Source organism: Erithacus rubecula (assembly GCF_903797595.1).
Source record: "Erithacus rubecula genome assembly, chromosome: 2".
Lineage (NCBI taxonomy): Eukaryota > Metazoa > Chordata > Aves > Passeriformes > Muscicapidae > Erithacus > Erithacus rubecula.
In genome coordinates this window covers 82,604,366-82,622,513 of record NC_136685.1, presented here as the reverse complement: position 1 = coordinate 82,622,513, position 18,148 = coordinate 82,604,366, and the positions used below count along the sequence as shown (strand labels likewise).

The 18,148-nt window shown below is 36.8% G+C and overlaps 1 protein-coding gene across 2 annotated transcripts in view; it reads left to right on the top strand.

Moving 5' to 3' along the window:
- Positions 1-18,148, top strand: part of RBKS (ribokinase) — a 71,017-nt gene that overhangs the window by 3,955 nt on the left and 48,914 nt on the right. Inside the window, exon 2 of one of the 2 annotated variants that reach the window (XM_079298013.1) lies at positions 15,491-15,623. The exons of the other annotated variant lie outside the window; for it this stretch is intronic. Within the exon in view, the coding sequence (XP_079154139.1) occupies positions 15,491-15,623 (133 nt within the window). The remainder of the gene's footprint in view (positions 1-15,490; positions 15,624-18,148) is intronic. 2 annotated transcript variants of the gene reach the window in all.

Below are 18,148 nucleotides of genomic sequence, written 5' to 3'. Positions count from 1 at the left end.
GAGTAGAATTAAAAGTTCTGCTTCCAGCCCCCTATTGTAGCAACCACTGTTAATAATTACTGCAAGTACTAAACTGATTGACTGTAAGCATTCAGCAAGACAGAAGGACAAGGTAGAGAAAGCACTGAGCTCTATACAGAGTATTGTTCTGCTGATCTGCAGCTGGACAGCGGTGACAGATGCACATAGGTATGAACATCCTCAACACATCACATCCTCTTTGCTAGTGGAGCACAACCTCTGCTTGGGCCAAATGGCAAAGGTAGCTTGTGAGTGAGATTCTGTGTCTTCAGTCTCCAGTGGTGAATATTGTCTGCAATGCTGAAGTAAATGGCTCATTGGCATATTGGAAATGTCCATGGTTCAAAACTGTGACTACTTTCTTTTTCAGAAGTGCAGTATGTGGAACAATAATGGCAGACTTTGTTTGGTGGCATTGTGAAAAAGGAATTTTCTTACATTTCTTTTGAGTGATCACAGGAAGTCTTGCATATGACTTCATTTTCTTTTTTGCTTTGTTTCCATATCTTATACACGTTCTTGTCTCCACCGTGTATCATGCATGTCACCAACTTTTAATGGTTTTACGTTGTTTTGATATTTTTTAATCTTCAGCTTCTCCTAGCAATGCAGTGTTCTAGAGTCCTTCAAATCCATTTCATTTGTGTTTTTGTTTTTATCTGTAATGCTTTCCCTGCAGCAGCCACTCCTCATTCTAGTCAATCTGCCATTGCCAGCAGCATGGGAAAGCACAACTGTGAAGGAATACAAGCTTAGTCCAGTTGAAGAAATTAATCTTTGGATCCACTGAAAGACATCAAGGCATGAGAGAATGTGTCATCTGTGAATTGTTTTATTTATGTAAGAGTGAAAAATCTGGGCTTGATTTCAGACCCAGTGCTGTCTGCCCCTTGTCTTCTTCTCTGACCTAGCAAAGTTTGGGTGCATTTTAAATGCAGTATGTACAGGCTCGGCATTTTGTTGTTCTGCTCTGATTTTAGAGAACCTAAATGTTTAGAGAAACTTCTGTTTGCCTTCTGTTCTGTGACAGGAAGAAAGCTGTGTCTTGGGGGCCCAGAAAGAAAAATGGGATAAAAATCAAGTTGATTAAATCTTCAGTAATGGCATTCAGTAAGAAAATTGTCTTCTGTACATATACAGCTTTTGAGTATCTCTACTGGCCCAAACACTGGTGATATGGGGCCTGGTCCAAGCTCATTCATGTCAGAAGAAGCTTTTCACTGCTGCAAACTGAAATTAAATTGTTGTCCTCCAGCAAAATCTGAGTGATAGTTTATTTTAGGGTGAGGCACAGTTTAATATTCTAGCATGTTTAAGGTATTTGGTGTTTGGACTTGAAAAGCTTCCAATAAAGTTCCTCTAACAAAAAATGACAAAATATTGAAGAGGGAAAAAGGAGGGAAAATGTCTGCTTGGGTGCTTCTTAAATTAACACAAAATAACTAGGGCAAGGCCACCAGGGACTTTTTTTAACTCATTACAAGAGCTGCATTTGCAACTAAGGTTATGAACCCCAAGCAAGAGACAGTGCGCCATTGATCCCAGCTGGCACCTTCTGAAAGAAACTGTTGTTTATGCCACAGAGGATGCTGTGGGCCCTCTCTGAAAAGGACTGGTGGTGCTAGAACACCTGCTCAGCCCTTGTCTTTGGCTTTTATCCATGAAAATGGGTTTTTTCCTCCCCTTCCTAAATGGAAATGTGGAAGTTTTAAAAGTCTTGGGAAATACGAATGTGAAAGTGGTCACACAATGTCTTTTAAGTTAAGCACAACAAAAGTATTGCTTTCTGGATTCTATTTCATTGAAATGCCCCCGCCCTTTCAGTTGGTGTCTTCATTTGGTGTCCTATGCTACTGTGTACTGTAATTAGGCACTGGTTTGACTTTCAGAGGCAATTCCATTTCAGCAATAACTAATATGACTCTTGTTTTTTAGACTCATTTATCTAGATAGGTTTTAATAGTACGTATTTAGTAGTGCTTTTGAGCTAAAGAAGTGCTTTTGAGCTAAAGTTAAATCTGTAGTACCTGAATTCAAGTCACCAAGAGCAGCATTATTTACCCTACTGTGCATTAGGAAAACATTTTGCAATTTGAGGACAGGAAGAATGACAGTTTGCTTTGTAAAAGGATAGAAATAAATAAGGAGAATTGGAGTAAGGTATTAAAAGAGGCAAAAATAATAGGAATGACGTGCAGAAAATGTGAAGAGTCTACCTAAAGAGTTGAAGTTGAGAAAAAGCAGGGAAACTACAGTCCTGACAGTGACAGGTCCCCAGTTGTCCAAAAGTCCCCTTGCTTTTCTGCATCTCTTTCTGTCAGCTCTGCCTATCTGCTTGCTTTCTGCAATTTTCTGTCATGGCTGCATGGCAAAATTCAGGGAAAGGCTCTCTTCTAGTCCTCCTGTTTTCTCCCAGCAGCAGGATTTTGGAAGATACGACACCAAGTGGGTCCTCTGTTACCTCCTCCTTCCCATGAATGAGTTCCCAGCTGTCTGCTTCTGTTCCTACCAGCTGCAGTGTCTGGTCTGCTTAAGTTTGTAAATTGCTTTGAGATCCTTCAAGATAAAAGGTTCTTCTTAAGTGAGATCATTATCACTTTGTACATTTCTCCACTCCCTTTTCTCAGTTCAAGCTTCTTTTCTCATCTGGACTTGGGGTCTGGTACAGTACTCAACGTTCCCAACTCATGGCAACACAAAGCTTACACACAAATTTCAGCTTTCAATGCTTGAGCTGTTTGACGCCTCTTAGAGTACTTTGAGCTGAAGGTTAAATATATGTATTTTCCTGACCTGATGCCAAAATGCTTAGCACTTGCCACACTGAGATCGTACTTCTGCATTTGAGTCTGACTTCATGTTATTTTGTGTGCTTCAAGAGACTGTGGAGTTCTCTTCCTCCCACTTCTAAAATACTTACTCATTCTAGGAAGCATTCCAGCTACAACATTGCTCTGAGATCCTTCACTGCGTTCTCATAACCATGCTTTGTTCATGTTCTTGTGGTTAAACTGTACGCCTGTCAGGGCAGGGATTTGACTCCTCTGTGGTGTGGTGAACTTACAAAGGGGAACCCTGACAGGAGTTCAGAGGGCTCTCTGTTCAAAGGTTCATAAGCAGTAACACACTGTTTGGGCAGGAGAACCTTTTTTCTGTTCAGCTGCAAGTCTACTTGTTGTCTAGTAAGAGAGTTTTTCACTGTATGGTATCTCTGTGTTTCTTCCCAATGTCATTCACATTCCAGCGAAATTTCCCTCTTTCCTATGAAAGTGAGGTCATCTTAAACCTGTGTTTATGATATTGCAGTCATTTCCATGGCAATAGACTATGATATCATCAGTGGAGGATTATGCCTTTCCTATGTGTGTTAGCAATTAAAAATTATGGTTTGTGAGATAAAACTAGTATTTACCAAGCTTTTAGCTTTGGTCCGTGTGAGGCTGGGAAACTATTGCTTAATCCTCTAGAGAGTTCACTTGGGTAATGGAGTAAATGAATCTAGAAACATTTTGATCCTAGCAGGTGATATGTTTTTAGGGTATATTTTCCTAATGAGAGAAGAAAATCAGCTACTCCATCTTGTGTTCTCTCGCCTGGCCAAGAACACTTGTCTGAAACCCAGTGGCACTCCTTATAGCTTTGTTATTCAGAGCTACTTAAATGTTTGGCTTAAAGATTCACAATTTTCTGCTCTCACTAGAATGTCATTTTTCACCTTTGGAGGCCAGTAAGCTATTAGACACTACCCACAAAAGTAAAACAACATGATCATCAGTCCTTTTGTCTTTTTAGTGGGTCCCTATTTGCCAGCTATCAGTAGCTGAATCTCTTTGTTGAACCTTCCTGTGAGTGTACATGCCTTCTCATGAGCTGGTGACAGCAGAAGCCAGTTTAAACACCATAATGGCAGAAGAAAATTAATCAATTTAAAATGTAGAGTCCAGTGTTAGAACAGTTACTAATGCTTCAAGATGAGAGTGGTTGACTCAAAATGTAACTTATTTCATCCCTTCAAATACTTAAGAATTTTTAAGCCAAGAAAGTAGACTTTCCTCAAAAAGAGTGTGAAAAGAAAGGGAAAAGACATTAGATCAATGTTTGTAGAGAAAGGACATCATCAGTCTGGGTACTGCAACATGAGACAAAATTAATAGTAATTTTTTGGCAATGTAGTTTAATTTCAGAAACACACTACATCTCTGCACATTTCAGCCTGTCTGTTTTCACACCTAACACAACTGAACTCTCATAAAATATTTTTCAACAATCTGGGTATGACCATTTGGAAAAAATGTCAAAATGGTGTGCCCTAAGTACACACAAATTTGCATGTGTCCAGTTATGCAGGAAGTCTAGGATGTGAAAGGGTTCTTCATTCAATTCTTACCATGTGAGTGACTACAGCAGAAAGAAATACCTTTTCCCATTGTCATTCACTGAAATGGAACCAGACTGGAATAAAAGGGTAGACAAAATTATTGTATGTATTTTTTGGAGACTAAAATTACTAGTGCATGGTAAACCTGGCTCTTACATGCTGATGATACAGTCAGGTGATTTTACAGCAACCTACTGAGCCTGCATCTTCCCCATCATTCCTTCTGAGGCCTTCTGTCTGTGGAAAACCCAGAGCTGATACCTGTGTTGGAAGAAAGTGAAAAGTTGGGAAGTAATATCATTGTGATCAGGGAAGAGAATGTTGGGATGAAAGCTTATTTACCAATTGTCCAATATCATGGTAAGAATTTTGTGTTAATTTATGCTACAAAAAGATGTCATTTTATCTCAGTAGTGCTCTGTAACCTATGGCCATTGCTTCACATTATAACATAGACTTTGCAGAGAGGACAACTATTGCCTTTTGCTCTTTGTAGGGTTGTTAGCAGCTGAGCAGTTCCAAGTAAATAGCATGCAAAACAGCAGTACACTGGGCACTAACAGCGTCAGTACTTCAGGGTATTCCTCGGGCTTCTGCTATATCCCATGATACACATTGAACGTTATGTTGTGTTATGAAAGCATCTATAATTTCTAGCCCCAATAAATACTTTTTCCATATAACTTCCACGGATTTTTAATGGTTTGGTTATTGTCCTACTATTACTGGAAACTGCTTTTGACCATTTAAAATAAACATCTCTTGCCTTTTCAATCTGGAGGTGTCTGACATGCAAGATTCACAGCAGTCAAATGGGAAGTTATCTAAAAGAGCTCCTTTGAAAATATTTGTCACAATAGGCAGGTGTTAGGTACTAGATTTTAGCACACAACACTGAAAATATTGTATTTTCTCCTCCTTTGTGAGACACAGAATGGTATGATTAATATTCCATTCTGTCTTGTTAATGAATTACTTGCTGGCTGTACTGTTAATGGAAATAACCATTTTCCTAGATGCATTTCTAGACGTAAATATCTTTGGGTGAATTTTAGTGCTCCTGACAGTAAAGTGCTGCTGGCACAAATCAAAAGCTGCAATAAAAATCATACAGAGTCGATGGTAACAATTTTGTGTAAAAACACTCTGGGCACGCATATATATTATGCCTCTAGGAGCTGTCTGAGCTGTTCTTTCCATAGGAGCTTACCAGTAAGGTTTTGTTTGCTTGTTTTATATGGCTCCGGTTGTTAGCTCCTATATCAAGCTGCAGTAAGTTATTTGATGCTGACATCCAGGTTCCCTTGAGGATCCTCACACGGTATACTCAGAGCCTGAAGAAAATACAAAATTACTTTTCACTAGTATGTTGCCAAAGTAGGTGCAGCTTTGTAGAACACATTGATCTATGTGACAACTAATTATAAAATAAGAAGGTGGTAATGTTCCCAAATATATCAGTGCGCTCTCTTCTGCATTTTATTCTTTCTTCTTTCCATTTCTGAATTTAGTCCTTTTTTCCTCCTTTTTCTTCTGTGCGATATCAATAGCATGTCACTGTTGAGCCATGAAAATTCCCCTAATTTGCTTTCACCTCTTCTTATTGTCCTTATACATCATGTTCTTATTGTGCACTTCTCTTCTGTATGGCTCTTTCCCTGTCTTTCATCTTTCAAAAATAACTTTTTCATCCAAAGAATCATAATTCCCTTTTGTTAATTTATTCCATCCATCACTTGCTATATTTCCAGTCTTCTTTCCCTGTTTATGCAAAATGTGTAAACCTTGATAGTATAAACAGCAGAAAGAAAAAAAAAAACATTGGTCAGAGCTGAAAACAAAGGATAAGCAGATCAAGTTCAGTACTCACGTGAAAAGACTGGCATTTTTTATGTTCTCAGCAGCAGTGAGATTGAATATTCATTCCTTCTTCTAATTGTCTGATCCTGCTAGTATTATTCTTTGGGAATATCCTGTTAGTATTGTTCAATCATTTTAAAAATTAATTTTCATTTTTATTTTTCCCAAAAATGCCCTGTTCGAAAAAAGTAGTTAGTGGTTTTGCTGGAACTCGTATTATTCCATATAGAGGGAGGAAAAATGTGCAGATTTTTCTTCAGTTTTTATTCCCTGTTGCTCATTAAATTCTGTTCTTACATGGAGACACAGGAGTTGACTATTGGTAGGCATCAGAAGCCAGAGTTATACAGAATTCTGCTTTTCTTTCTGATATTTAGGGACCTGCCTCTCCAGAGAGCTAAAAATGTGAAAAAGGTAAAGGGGCTTACCTAGAGGGGATTCCTACCTGTCCCAGCAGAGTTAACCTTGGCCAGTGAAGCCCACGCACACTCCCCCCACACCCTGCACATTCTCATCTTTGCCCCACAAGCCTTAATGTTACTGTAGTCCCAGATTTTAGTTGATGTCTTTATAATTAAATGGAACTTCAGACAACACTTTTTTTTTTTTTTTTTTTTTTTTTTCATCAGTGAATCAACAGTAAGATAGTTTCAAAGTAAAAACTTGACCAAAAATGTACACTGAGGTGGCTGGGAAGTTAAACTTGATGATAGCTGTAGGTCCCTTCCAACTATTCTATTCTATTCTATTCTATTCTATTCTATTCTATTCTATTCTATTCTATTCTATTCTATTCTATTCTATTCTATTCTATTCTATTCTATTCTATTCTATTCTATTCTATTCTATCCCCATAAAATAAATATACATATATTTAAATATATTTATTGCTTTTATTATCTATGACGCATTGAATAGATGTATGAAAACAATGTCTCATTTTGGTTATACTTTTCATTCACGGCCTGTTATGAATTCAGCAGGAAGCACTGCACTTAAAACTTGATTTAAAAATATCATATTTTTTAAAATGACTGTCCTGGCTATAAGCTTTTAAAACAACATCTTATTGAAGAAAATTATACGGACTTGGACCACACTGTACTTTGTCTTGATAACTCTGTAGTGAAAACATATCTATGGTGCTTCTCCTAGTATTGTACTTTATAAAACACAATATGCTTGTTTGCAAAATGCCAATACTTAAAGGTGTGTAGGGGTTCTTTTTATTTTTTTACTTGAAAAAGACTGACAACAAGATTTTGTATGGTAGTGCCCTGTTTTCTGTATGATAGTAAAGCAGAAGTACACATTACTTTGTTGATTTACCAGTAAATAGAAAATCATGATGACAAGAACAAGGGCCCTGTGGCCTGTCCAACCAACCATATTATTTCCATTTTCTTCACAGTTGTCTGATAAATCCATTTTAAGAGGTATAGAAAAGATTAGTGTTCACATGTCTTATTTATCTTTATTTGTCCTTGAGCATTTAAAGATCACTCTTGGCTTGGGTTGCAAAGGTTGTTGTGTTTTGTATTGCTTTTTTTTGCTTTAGCACTGGTATTTCATCATGATATAATGTTCTGTTCAGCACAGGAACTGTAGGCAGCCTGCTTCAGTTCTGGGTGAGCACAGCCTGTTTCAGAGACAGTCTATTCTAACATTACTGTCAGATTGCATTGAAAATAATTATGTAACTGCTATTCCAAAAATAATGTAATCGAGAGACATCAATGAAGAACAACGTGGGAGGCAAATAAAGCTAGAGAGTAGCATTTCTGAAAATTTCCACAATCTTTCTTAAATACAAAACAGATGTTTGGTAAGAATGATGGAACATTCGCTGAGACTTAAATATCTGAAGATAGATTTATTTGAGTTTTTGAATCTCTTTAGAGCTTCATCTTCAGAAATAAGCATTCCACAAATTATGAACTTACCAATGTTGTGCCACCTTTTCCCCAGATTTAACTTCTAGCGATGTGAGGAAATTTTACAGGTTTGTTGTTCATGAGAAAGCTTTTTGGTAATTAGTCAAAAAACCAATTTCTTTGTATTGAAGTTTTCATATTCGTAACATAATTTAGGAATATGATGTCTTGGTAATAGCATAATTTCACTGAAATGAAGTACAGTGTACTACTCTAAATGCTTCAGAACACTCATCTGCATGCCTTTCTATTTGTTTCATCTTTTAATGTCTAGGATGGTAAAATCCTATTCTGTGCAAAGGGTCAACAAAATTATTCATTGAAGTTCTTGAAGAGCTGTGGACAGCTGTTCTCATCCTATGTGTTACAAGTTTTGGTCTTTTTCAATGTGATTGTACACATAAGAAGATAAACTCTTATGGCCCTCCTACGTGTAGTCACAACCATTCATTTAATTTTCTCCCTTGCAAGAGATTTTCTACAGTTGTTCAGCTGTTTACCCACTCAGTGTTGAGATCTACAAACCAGTTTATCTATTTTTATATATATCTATATCTCTATTAATGTGCTTATATAAACAGTTTGTATATTTATATGTTGTTTATATATATTTCTGTTTCATAAAATACATATTTTCCCTGACAGCAAAACTCATTGCAAAGATTCCCGCTGCTTTGCACCAATTTATCATTCACTTGTTTGTGCTGTGGTGACAAATGTTTTTTGATGTAAAATCAAACAGATTTTTAAAAACCCTTTTGAATGGATGATGATGTAAAGCTTTTACATCTCACTGTGCTGCAGAGGGACACCTCTGTAAGCATCAATTATTGTGCCTGGTACCAGCTTGGGTAGTGCTTCTGCAGTTTTCATCACTGTGGGCTGCAGAGAACCCTGACCATCAAACATCCAAGCTATAGGCAAGTGTTTGAATTGTCTGAAAAGTTCTGGGTTGGTTTTTTTTGGGTTTTTTTTTTTTTTTGGTAAAAAAAAACTTGTCATATTCAGGAACATAGAAGGAAAAAAAACAAATAGAGATTTTCTACAATTTTTAGGTTTTTTCAGTCATTAAAGGTCTGAAGGAAGTCTACAAACCTAGAACCAGATTGCCCCATGCTTAAACCAAAGTATAGTTAACTAAATTCCTGAGGTGATCTCTTTTGAAATCTTGGAAGTTTTCTACCTCCCAATAAGATATTTTAGTCGATGATTAAAAGGAGTGAAAGCATAAATGAGTGGAGAACATCAGATTTTAAAAAGAGTGTGGTCTTTTTGTCTCTGTGTTATGGATACTTTCCCAGAACACATGTTCAAATCTTCAAAATGAAGCTAGACAAAATAGACCAAAGCTAAACCAAAATGTTAAGCCATATCCAAAAGAGATCTGAGACTTTTTCACCACAATGTTGTATTATATTAGAGGCAAGAACTATTCTCTCCTTTGTATTTGTTCTGCTGTGAGAATCATGAAAGGCCAGTAAATTGTATGTACTAGACAGTGGCTAGTTACACCTACTCTAATCTCACTGGGATTTTCCCCATTCTAGGGAATTCCCAGGAGTGGAGAAAGCAAGTGTTGTTCAGTGATTCAAAGAGAACAGAATCAAAGCTAAGTTCTAGAGCTTTACATTATATTACTTTTTATTGTCAGTTTTAAATTAAGTATTTCTGCTGCAATTTTCCTACCCTGATCATCGTCACCTCTCTTCAGGAATTAAAAAAAATGGAATGTTTCCTTTGATATATTTAAATGGCAATCATTTTAGGCATTTTTGGTGATATTTAATCTGATGTAGAAATTTTCTTCCCCTCTGAGTTGCCTGATGAAAATTGTTGGGGCTTTTTTAGAGAAAAATATTCATGTGCTTTTCCATTTTCCTTTCTCATGCATGTCATTCTGTGAAACATACTGATACTCTCTGTTTTTCAGTGTATCTAATGAGCTAACTGTACTGTACTATTTAAGCAAACCTTAGCAACAGAGCATTGAGTGTTTTCAACACAAAGTAGTATCAAGTGCAAGCTCCAGCTTTGGCTCAGGGCAGTTTTGCTGTACTGCTGCCAGCAGAGGCTCTTCTGCTCCTCTCTTCACAGGCCCACCTTGGCTGCTGGATAATGAATTGGATGAATTCACTGATCCAAATGAAAATGACCCTTTGAACAAAAATGTTTTGAATTAGGATGCTCTGTAAGCAATAAAAGCAGCGCTAGAGAAGTAGTGGGGAAAAGCTGCTGAGAAGAGAGCATGGCTTCACATCAGTTTAAGCCAACACTAATAATACATCTTTTTAGTTTTTATGTGTTGAAAACAACGAGCAAACAGTGGTTAGGTGTGAGGAATCAGAAGCAAAACATGATTAATTTCAGGATTAATTTATGCAAATTCTGCTTAATATACATCTCTTCCTTTACCCTTCTTCATACTTAGTCACTGCTTAGAGGGGAGCTTTTTGAGCAAAGCCAGAATATTGGGAAAGATATGTTAATGACAGTACATCATGCTTTCACCTCTGATTTAGTGCTTCAATGCAAAGGATTCTGTTCTGGTTTTAATGCCAATCCTCCAAAGGGATGTCTGTCCTAAAATAAAATGCTAATCAGCTCTAGCTTCTAAGGGAACTCGTAGCACACACTGGAAGAGAGGGTTGAAGTTAGTGCAGTGGTAGAATTCTTAGTGTGTGCCTTTATTCATCCCAAACCTCTTGAAACACAAGTGTATGTAAGATTCTTCATTTGTCACAAACAAATGTGGGCAGCATTCCTGTGTGCTTTACATATAAATATTGTTTTCAAACTCAATTGAAATTATGAAATTATGAGAAATTATATTGCTTGCTTGTAATGTCCAAAGTAATTCAAGATGTTTCAGTCTGAACTTTCCTCTATAAATATGATTCAGTCATACTGTGCACAATTTGCAAAACATACAGTAATTTTATTTTAGTTAGAATGTATTGGGAGTTTTCAAGTTCAGTTTCTGATTGTTTATAAGACATAAGAGCTCAGTATCCTTTGCACCATTTATCCTCTCAAAGGTGAGCAGAGTTTGTCATGTAAGCAAGAAGGAGTCTGTTGAATAGTAAGTTATATTGGGTTTTTCAGGTCAGTGTTTTCAAATTACGTCAAAAGTTGTAAATGGTTTTGCAAAATGTTTTATGTAACAATTCTGAAAGCCCATGTGACATATTTTCTAATTAACTTATTTAGCCTAGTTTTGGAGTAACATTAGCTGTTTCATCACTTTTAGGCTATTTTGGGTATTCTTTGTGACACCATGAATAAGCCAAGAATTTATAGGGTTTCTTAATCATACAGATTAGTCATCACTGCCTGCTCATAACAGAAGCCTAAAATGCTCATTAAAATTGTCTGATGTGAATCAAAAGTTGGTATAGTTGCAGAATTAAATTATGAGAGAATGCCATTATATCAGCAAAAAAACCTGTTTCAGGAATACTGGTTTCAGTGAAAGTTAAAACTGCATATATAGATCTGTACTCTGAGTATGTTTCATAAGGAAAATAAGAATGGGCTTCTGGAGTGGAGAATTGGTCTGGAATGATTGGTAATCATGCCTAAAATAAAATATGGTGAAGAGCTGGTTTCTAGAGAGCTACAGGATGTTGCTACATGTTCTTGCTTGGTCTGTTTTAGCTTATTTTAAAAATTCACTAGTTATAAATCACTCTTGCACTTGATCCTTTGCCCTTTGCCTTCTACCTTTCAATCAAAAAAATAAAAAAGTTCATTTCTCTGTCTTCCACAAGCTGTTTGATTCCCACAGGCAGTTGTTATGCCAAACTACTTGAAACACTGAGACTGAAATTCTCATCTCACCAAGCCTGTTTTTTCACCAGTGAAATTATGATGCTTCCACTGGAGTTGCATGTTGATGCTAATATAAAAGAGAGAAGAATCAAGGCTGGCCACTGTTAAAACTGTTAAAACAACAGTATTTATGGTTGAACATACTTGAATAGGAGCTCTGAGCAGTGCTATTAGGAGATGTGTACTGGAATCATGAAAATTGATAATCTTTGCTTTAAAATATATTGACATTTTGGGGAAGCAAATTGTATTTAGAATAAGCTATAATCTTTTGAAAAAAAAAAAAAAAAACAGCCTAAGGAAGAGAAATGAATTGAGAATTGATGCCATTTTCATACTGCAGAATTTAAATGAGAAGACAGTGTGAGCTTGTGGATTAAGCTGATCTCTCTTTGGTTTTGCCCCTCGTTTGTTGACTGACCCAAGGCATGAAAAGGCAAAATGCCTTGACTAAGTTCCATACCCACAAAACAGCAATAATGATGTTCTGCTTTTTCAGGTGTAGTGAGATGTGTGGATAAAAGGAGCTATACAAGGGCTGCCACTTGTTCTTATTACCAAGACTGGTTGAAACATCCTTCCTTACTGAATGGCACCTAATTTTAGATGTGTATATAAAATAGCCTGGCAGTAGCTGAAGAGCAGCTTCCTCAGCTGAGTTTTGTGGCCTTCATTCTCTGGTCCACAACCATCTCTATTTTTGCTTCCTTTGGTGAAAATGGTGATAAATTGCAGATATTACCATTAAGGAATATTGTTTATGTATTACTATTTATCTATATTCTTTATTGCTGCACCTTTCTCCCTGAGAGCATACAGTTACTCATTGTTGGAAACAATTTCCTTTATGCTGCTGTGGGCATACTATTTTAATTTAGCTGTATTAGAAGTTTAGCAATCCTTTCCATATATATATATATATATATATATATATATATATATGGTAATAAGTGTATTTTTTAAAAAGATCTTGTATTTTTGTTGAAAATGGTTTAAGCATTTCGCAACAAAATGTTCCTGGCTCTGAATCTCTGGAAATGAGTGTTATGAGTTGTATGTGTGACTCTTGTGGGGTTTATCTGTGGCCACCCACACAAAAGAAACCTGGTGACTATGTATGCTATCCTCACACTAAAATCTGGCTTGCTGTGTTAGTGAGTGTCTGTTAGTGAGGCTGCATCCCTGCCTTCATCTCTCTGGAAACTATAACTACTGATGAAGCACAGACCTGTAAGAACTCCTTCAAAGCCAAAATCTTAATTTCTGGGTGTTTGGGACTTGTTTGACTTTACTGGTTTCATTTTTGGTTTTCTTGACTTTTTAATGGTCTTAAACCTTTGGACAGAGGAAATTGAAAATTAGAGGGAGAAAAAATGTTTGCTTTTTCCTGAGAATTTTCAGTAAATTAGGATGTGCTCTGTCATTAGTTCTGTAAGATTCTGCAAACACCCATATGCCCCAGAAGGTGCTGCATAAGCTCAAAAAGTAATATACACGTATTCTTCATATCCTTTCAAAAAACAATCTGTAGTGCTTGCCTCGTGCAGAAGCATAGAGTCAAAGAACATTCAGGGTTAAAAGGAATTTGCAAGATCATCCAGTCACAACCTTCTCTGCCATAAGCAGGGACACTTCCCATCAGTCCTAGACCTTATCCAGCCTGGCCTTGAACACTGCCAGGACTGGGTCATCTACAGCCTCCCTGGGCAACTTGTTATAGTGTCTCACCACCACACTGAATAATTTCTCCTAATATTTTATTCTGAATTGGAAAGCTGGTAATTTGCACAGAAGAGTTGAAGTTAGAAGGGACCACAGCAGATCATCTGTCCCAAGCTCCATGCTCAGGCAGGATCATCCTAGAGCACATGGCACATTGCATCCAAGCAGTTCTTGAATATCTCCAGAAAGGGAGACTTTCTGGACTCAGTCATCCACAAAGGAAAGAAGTTCTGAAGTTCTTCCTCGTGTTCAGGTGGAACTTTTCTGGGCATCTGCCCGTTGCCTCCCACCCTATTGCTTAGCACCACTGTGCAGAGCCTGGCTCCATCCTCTTGGCACTCTCCCTTCAGATACTGATAGACTTTGATGAGGTTCCCTCTCTGTCATCTCTTCTCAAGGCTGACCAGGCCCAGCTCCCTCAGCCTTTCCTCATACAAGAGATTCTCATCATAAGAGGGAGATTTAATCATCTTTGTTACCCTCAGCTGGACCCGGCTCTCTTGTCCTGAGGAGCCCAGAACTCAGTTTTTTAATTTTGAAGCTATTGTGGGGTTTATTGGTAAAATGATGTTATAAATTGACAAAGAGAGCTGAAGTTAATCTATTCATCCTTAAGGTGGAATCTTCTGCATTCTTTCAGACTCCCATTCCCCATGCTTCCTTTCTATTCTGCAGACTTCTGGAAACTGTCTGAGGTAACTGTTGTTGACTGAGCAAATTGTTAGTACATCATGGAATGCCTTCTCTTTCCACATGTTGTAAACTTGTTTGTAGCATAAGAGATTTTGAAATTCCATTTTTTGGCCTTGTACCTGAAATGCATGGCTTGAGAAGAAAGAAATTTTGGTTGTCTCAGTGTTGGAAATGCATCTTTGTGTTACGTACTTAAATAGAAATGATAAAAGTCAGGTAGTCTTTGCATTCTGAGAAATTCTACCTTACAGTCTCAGTGGTGTCTTTTATTCCTTTCAACTTTTTTTTTCGATAGCAAAGCATCTGGTAGGCTTAACAAAACTGCAGTTTTGATTTGTTTTTTTCCAAAATGGAAATGAAACCAGAATACACTCCTGATGGCTTTCAGCTTGTATTAGTGCATCTGGTTCTGGGCACCCATCCGCAGAAGGATGTAAATGTAATTGGACTGCATTCAAAGAAAAAAACAAAATGCTGAGAAGTTGTAAAGCTTGATTTGTAAGAGAACAACGTAAAAAAGAAAAATGTTAAATGTGTACTTTGTGCATGTAGGACAGCAGAGGAGAGGCAGGTTTTGGTAACGATTACAATTCTTAGGGATGTGAACACCAACAGAGTGAAAAATTACTTAAGGATAGTTTAAGAAGGTATCATTAGATGTAATAAAATTAAGTGAACTATATGTAAACTTGAGCCTAATGTTACAGTAAAAAACCCCTTATGAACAGTGAGACCTATAGATGTATGGTTTATCTGTATTGAGTTAGCACTGGGGAATCCCAATCAGGGATCAAGTACAATTTCTGTGGAAACAGGAAACATGAACAAAAGAAATGCAGCCCCTCTCTTGAGGGGACAAGAAACTTGACTGAGTGATATGTAAAGAATGAACTTAAGCTAGTGGGATGCGGAGCCCTAAAAGGTCTTTTGAGTATTTTTCAGTTTTCTTGGCTGACTGTTGAGCCATTTAGGATTATAACAATGTAACTTATTTTGAAGATGCTTGTTATCTTCAGTCACTAATATATGTAAATATTGCTTTAAATTGGAATAGCCTTACTACACGGTTGCCAAAAGCTGGAGAAACTATCCTTGGACATAAGTTTTTTGTTGGTTTTGGTGGGAAAGGAGCCAATCAGTGTGTCCAGTCTGCTCGACTTGGGGCCAAGACCTCACTGATCTGCAAGGTAAGCACTGACTTGCTCTTCAATAACAGCTGAACTGAATGCTTATGCAAATTCCAGTAAAACTTTTGGTCACTTACCAAAAAGCTTTTGGTATATTTTTAGCTTTTAAAAAATCTCTCTCTAATTCTCTTTTCTTTTTCTTATTTCAGCTATAAATTTAAGCATGGAGGAGATTGTTTAAGAACACTGCCAGAACCAGACTAGTTGGCTACAGATCTGACAGAAATTGCATGTAGAGAAAGATTGCAAAACTTAGGTTGATATACCATGGAAAAGAGAATTGGGAAGAGTTAGACATGTTCAAAATTTGAGAAATCTTGGTTTGGCCTTCCTCTTTATGTTCCCCACTTTTACAGCAATCAGCATTTCATTGATAGCATTCAGGTGCTAGAAGCTGTGGTCACTCTGAAATTTACTTTGTAGATGATTAAAAATCAGACACTGACAATCCAGTGACAAATTTGAGAAGAAATGTAAAAGTGTTTTGAGGGTCGAATCATTATCTCATTACTTGAGGTTAAGATAAGGTGATCATATCCAAATTCTAGCACTTTTTGTGTGCTATGGGATATTTTTGCCTACTTCTCTGAAACATCTGATGTACTGCAGTTCTAAAGACTTGCTCACAGGCCACTGGGCTGATTCAATTTGGCAGATGCTATGTTCTTACAATGCTTTTCTTTGATTTTTGTCATTAAACATTATAAGTTTTGAGTGATCATTACTACGGTTAAGATCAAATTTTTTCTCTCTGTAGTCTTTATTGTCCATCCTGAGTTAACTGTAGATGAAACTTCAAATTGACTGGACATACTTTGTTTTTTTGCCATAGCTGGGGAGGATGCTAAATTTGTTGGATCATTATCTGTCAAGGATTTTTTGAGAAGTACTGGAAACATCTCAAGGAAGCCTTCCTCAGTGTTCTTTCAATTCAATATTTAGACTAAACAATGTCAGCTATAAATTTAAATTACACCTGAAAGCATTTCTGTGAGTTACTATCACTAGTTATTCTATAGTATGAGTTTGGGGGTTTTTTTGGCAATGTTTGCGCTTCTGTCATATTGTGTATATTTGATCATCTTTGCATTCAAGAACGATCAGATTCAAGTACAAGATGAACTGGCAATGAATTCCCTTCTAACATTTCCTGCTAAATGTTAAAGGCTTTTTTTCTATTGCAAGTGTGAATTTTGCTTTTTTTTTTTTTTTTTTGTGGTCTAGCCTTTGCTCAGTGCAATGGAAACACACACATTCATAACAAAATTTAGTAGCTATTATAATTTTAAGTACTTCTAAAAAGCCTATTTCTGTTATTTCAGTAAAACCCTGTCTTCTATTTCTTTCTTTTTGTCTGCCTTTCTGTCTTTCTTTCTTTTCATCTTTCTATCTGTCTGTCTCTCTCATTTTCTCTTTCTTTGTTGTGTATTTGTTGGAGAAAATGTTACCATTTTCTCTCATTTTTTTAATTTTGAAAGTGATTATTTAGTTTTTAAAAATTGCACTTTATACTCTCACAAAATACTATTTCATCTCATGGAAGTCTCATAAACAGTCTTATATCTGCACAGGTTAATGAGATATAAAATTTCTTTCTTGCTTAATCTAAGAAGAATTTGGCAATAATGAGCTTCTACAGTGAAATTATTTTTACTGCAACAAGTAATCTGAAGTGTTCGGTGGTTCTTTAAACTGGATTGGCTCTCACATACATACTCTGCTCAGTGATATGCTTCTGCTTTGTCATATTTCCCAACATTTTTTATCCAATATGAGTGCAAAAATTACTTCTATAATCTGAAGTTCAGGAAGTGGAATCAGTATTAGTACTAAAGGGACATTCCATTGTAGCGTGGCATCCTCTTAGTAGCAGTGTAATTTAGACAGAGGTATCCTCAAGAAGACTAGAGATAAACTTCTCAGATCAAGAGACAATTCTTAATACCTCAGAGCTTTAAAACACTAGAGCCAGTGTTTGGTGAGGGTTTGAGAGAGAGAGCATCATAATGACTTACTGTTATGACTAGAGATGCCACAGAGTGCGTGCTGTGGGATTTAATATAAAAATTGTAAGAAATGTTACAAATTGAGTAGTGGAAATGCAAACTACTAAAGGTGTTCTGCTTCCTGCCTGGATGTCTCTGCAAGTCGCCACTGTTACTCTCTGCTATTGATGTGTGACACAGTAGCACTCAATTTGCTCCATCCTGTAAAACAATGTACTGATGGAATAGTTACAGAGAAATGTAAAGGATTCCTTTCAGAGTGCTAAAGGATCTAAGCAAATTAATTGATCAAGTTCATACAAGAACACTGTTGCAGTACTGAAAAAATAACAGTGTTATAGAGAGATTCCAAACTCCCCTAACTATTTTCTTTCTTTTTGTTGTGACCAATCCCAAAACAATCTATTAGGCATCCTGAAATAAAATGGTGAAAGGATGTTGGTCTGAAAGACATTGTATGTGCTGAAAAAGGTCCTGCTTTACCTCTGGCAAACAATTTGGAATGATCTTCACTGGTCA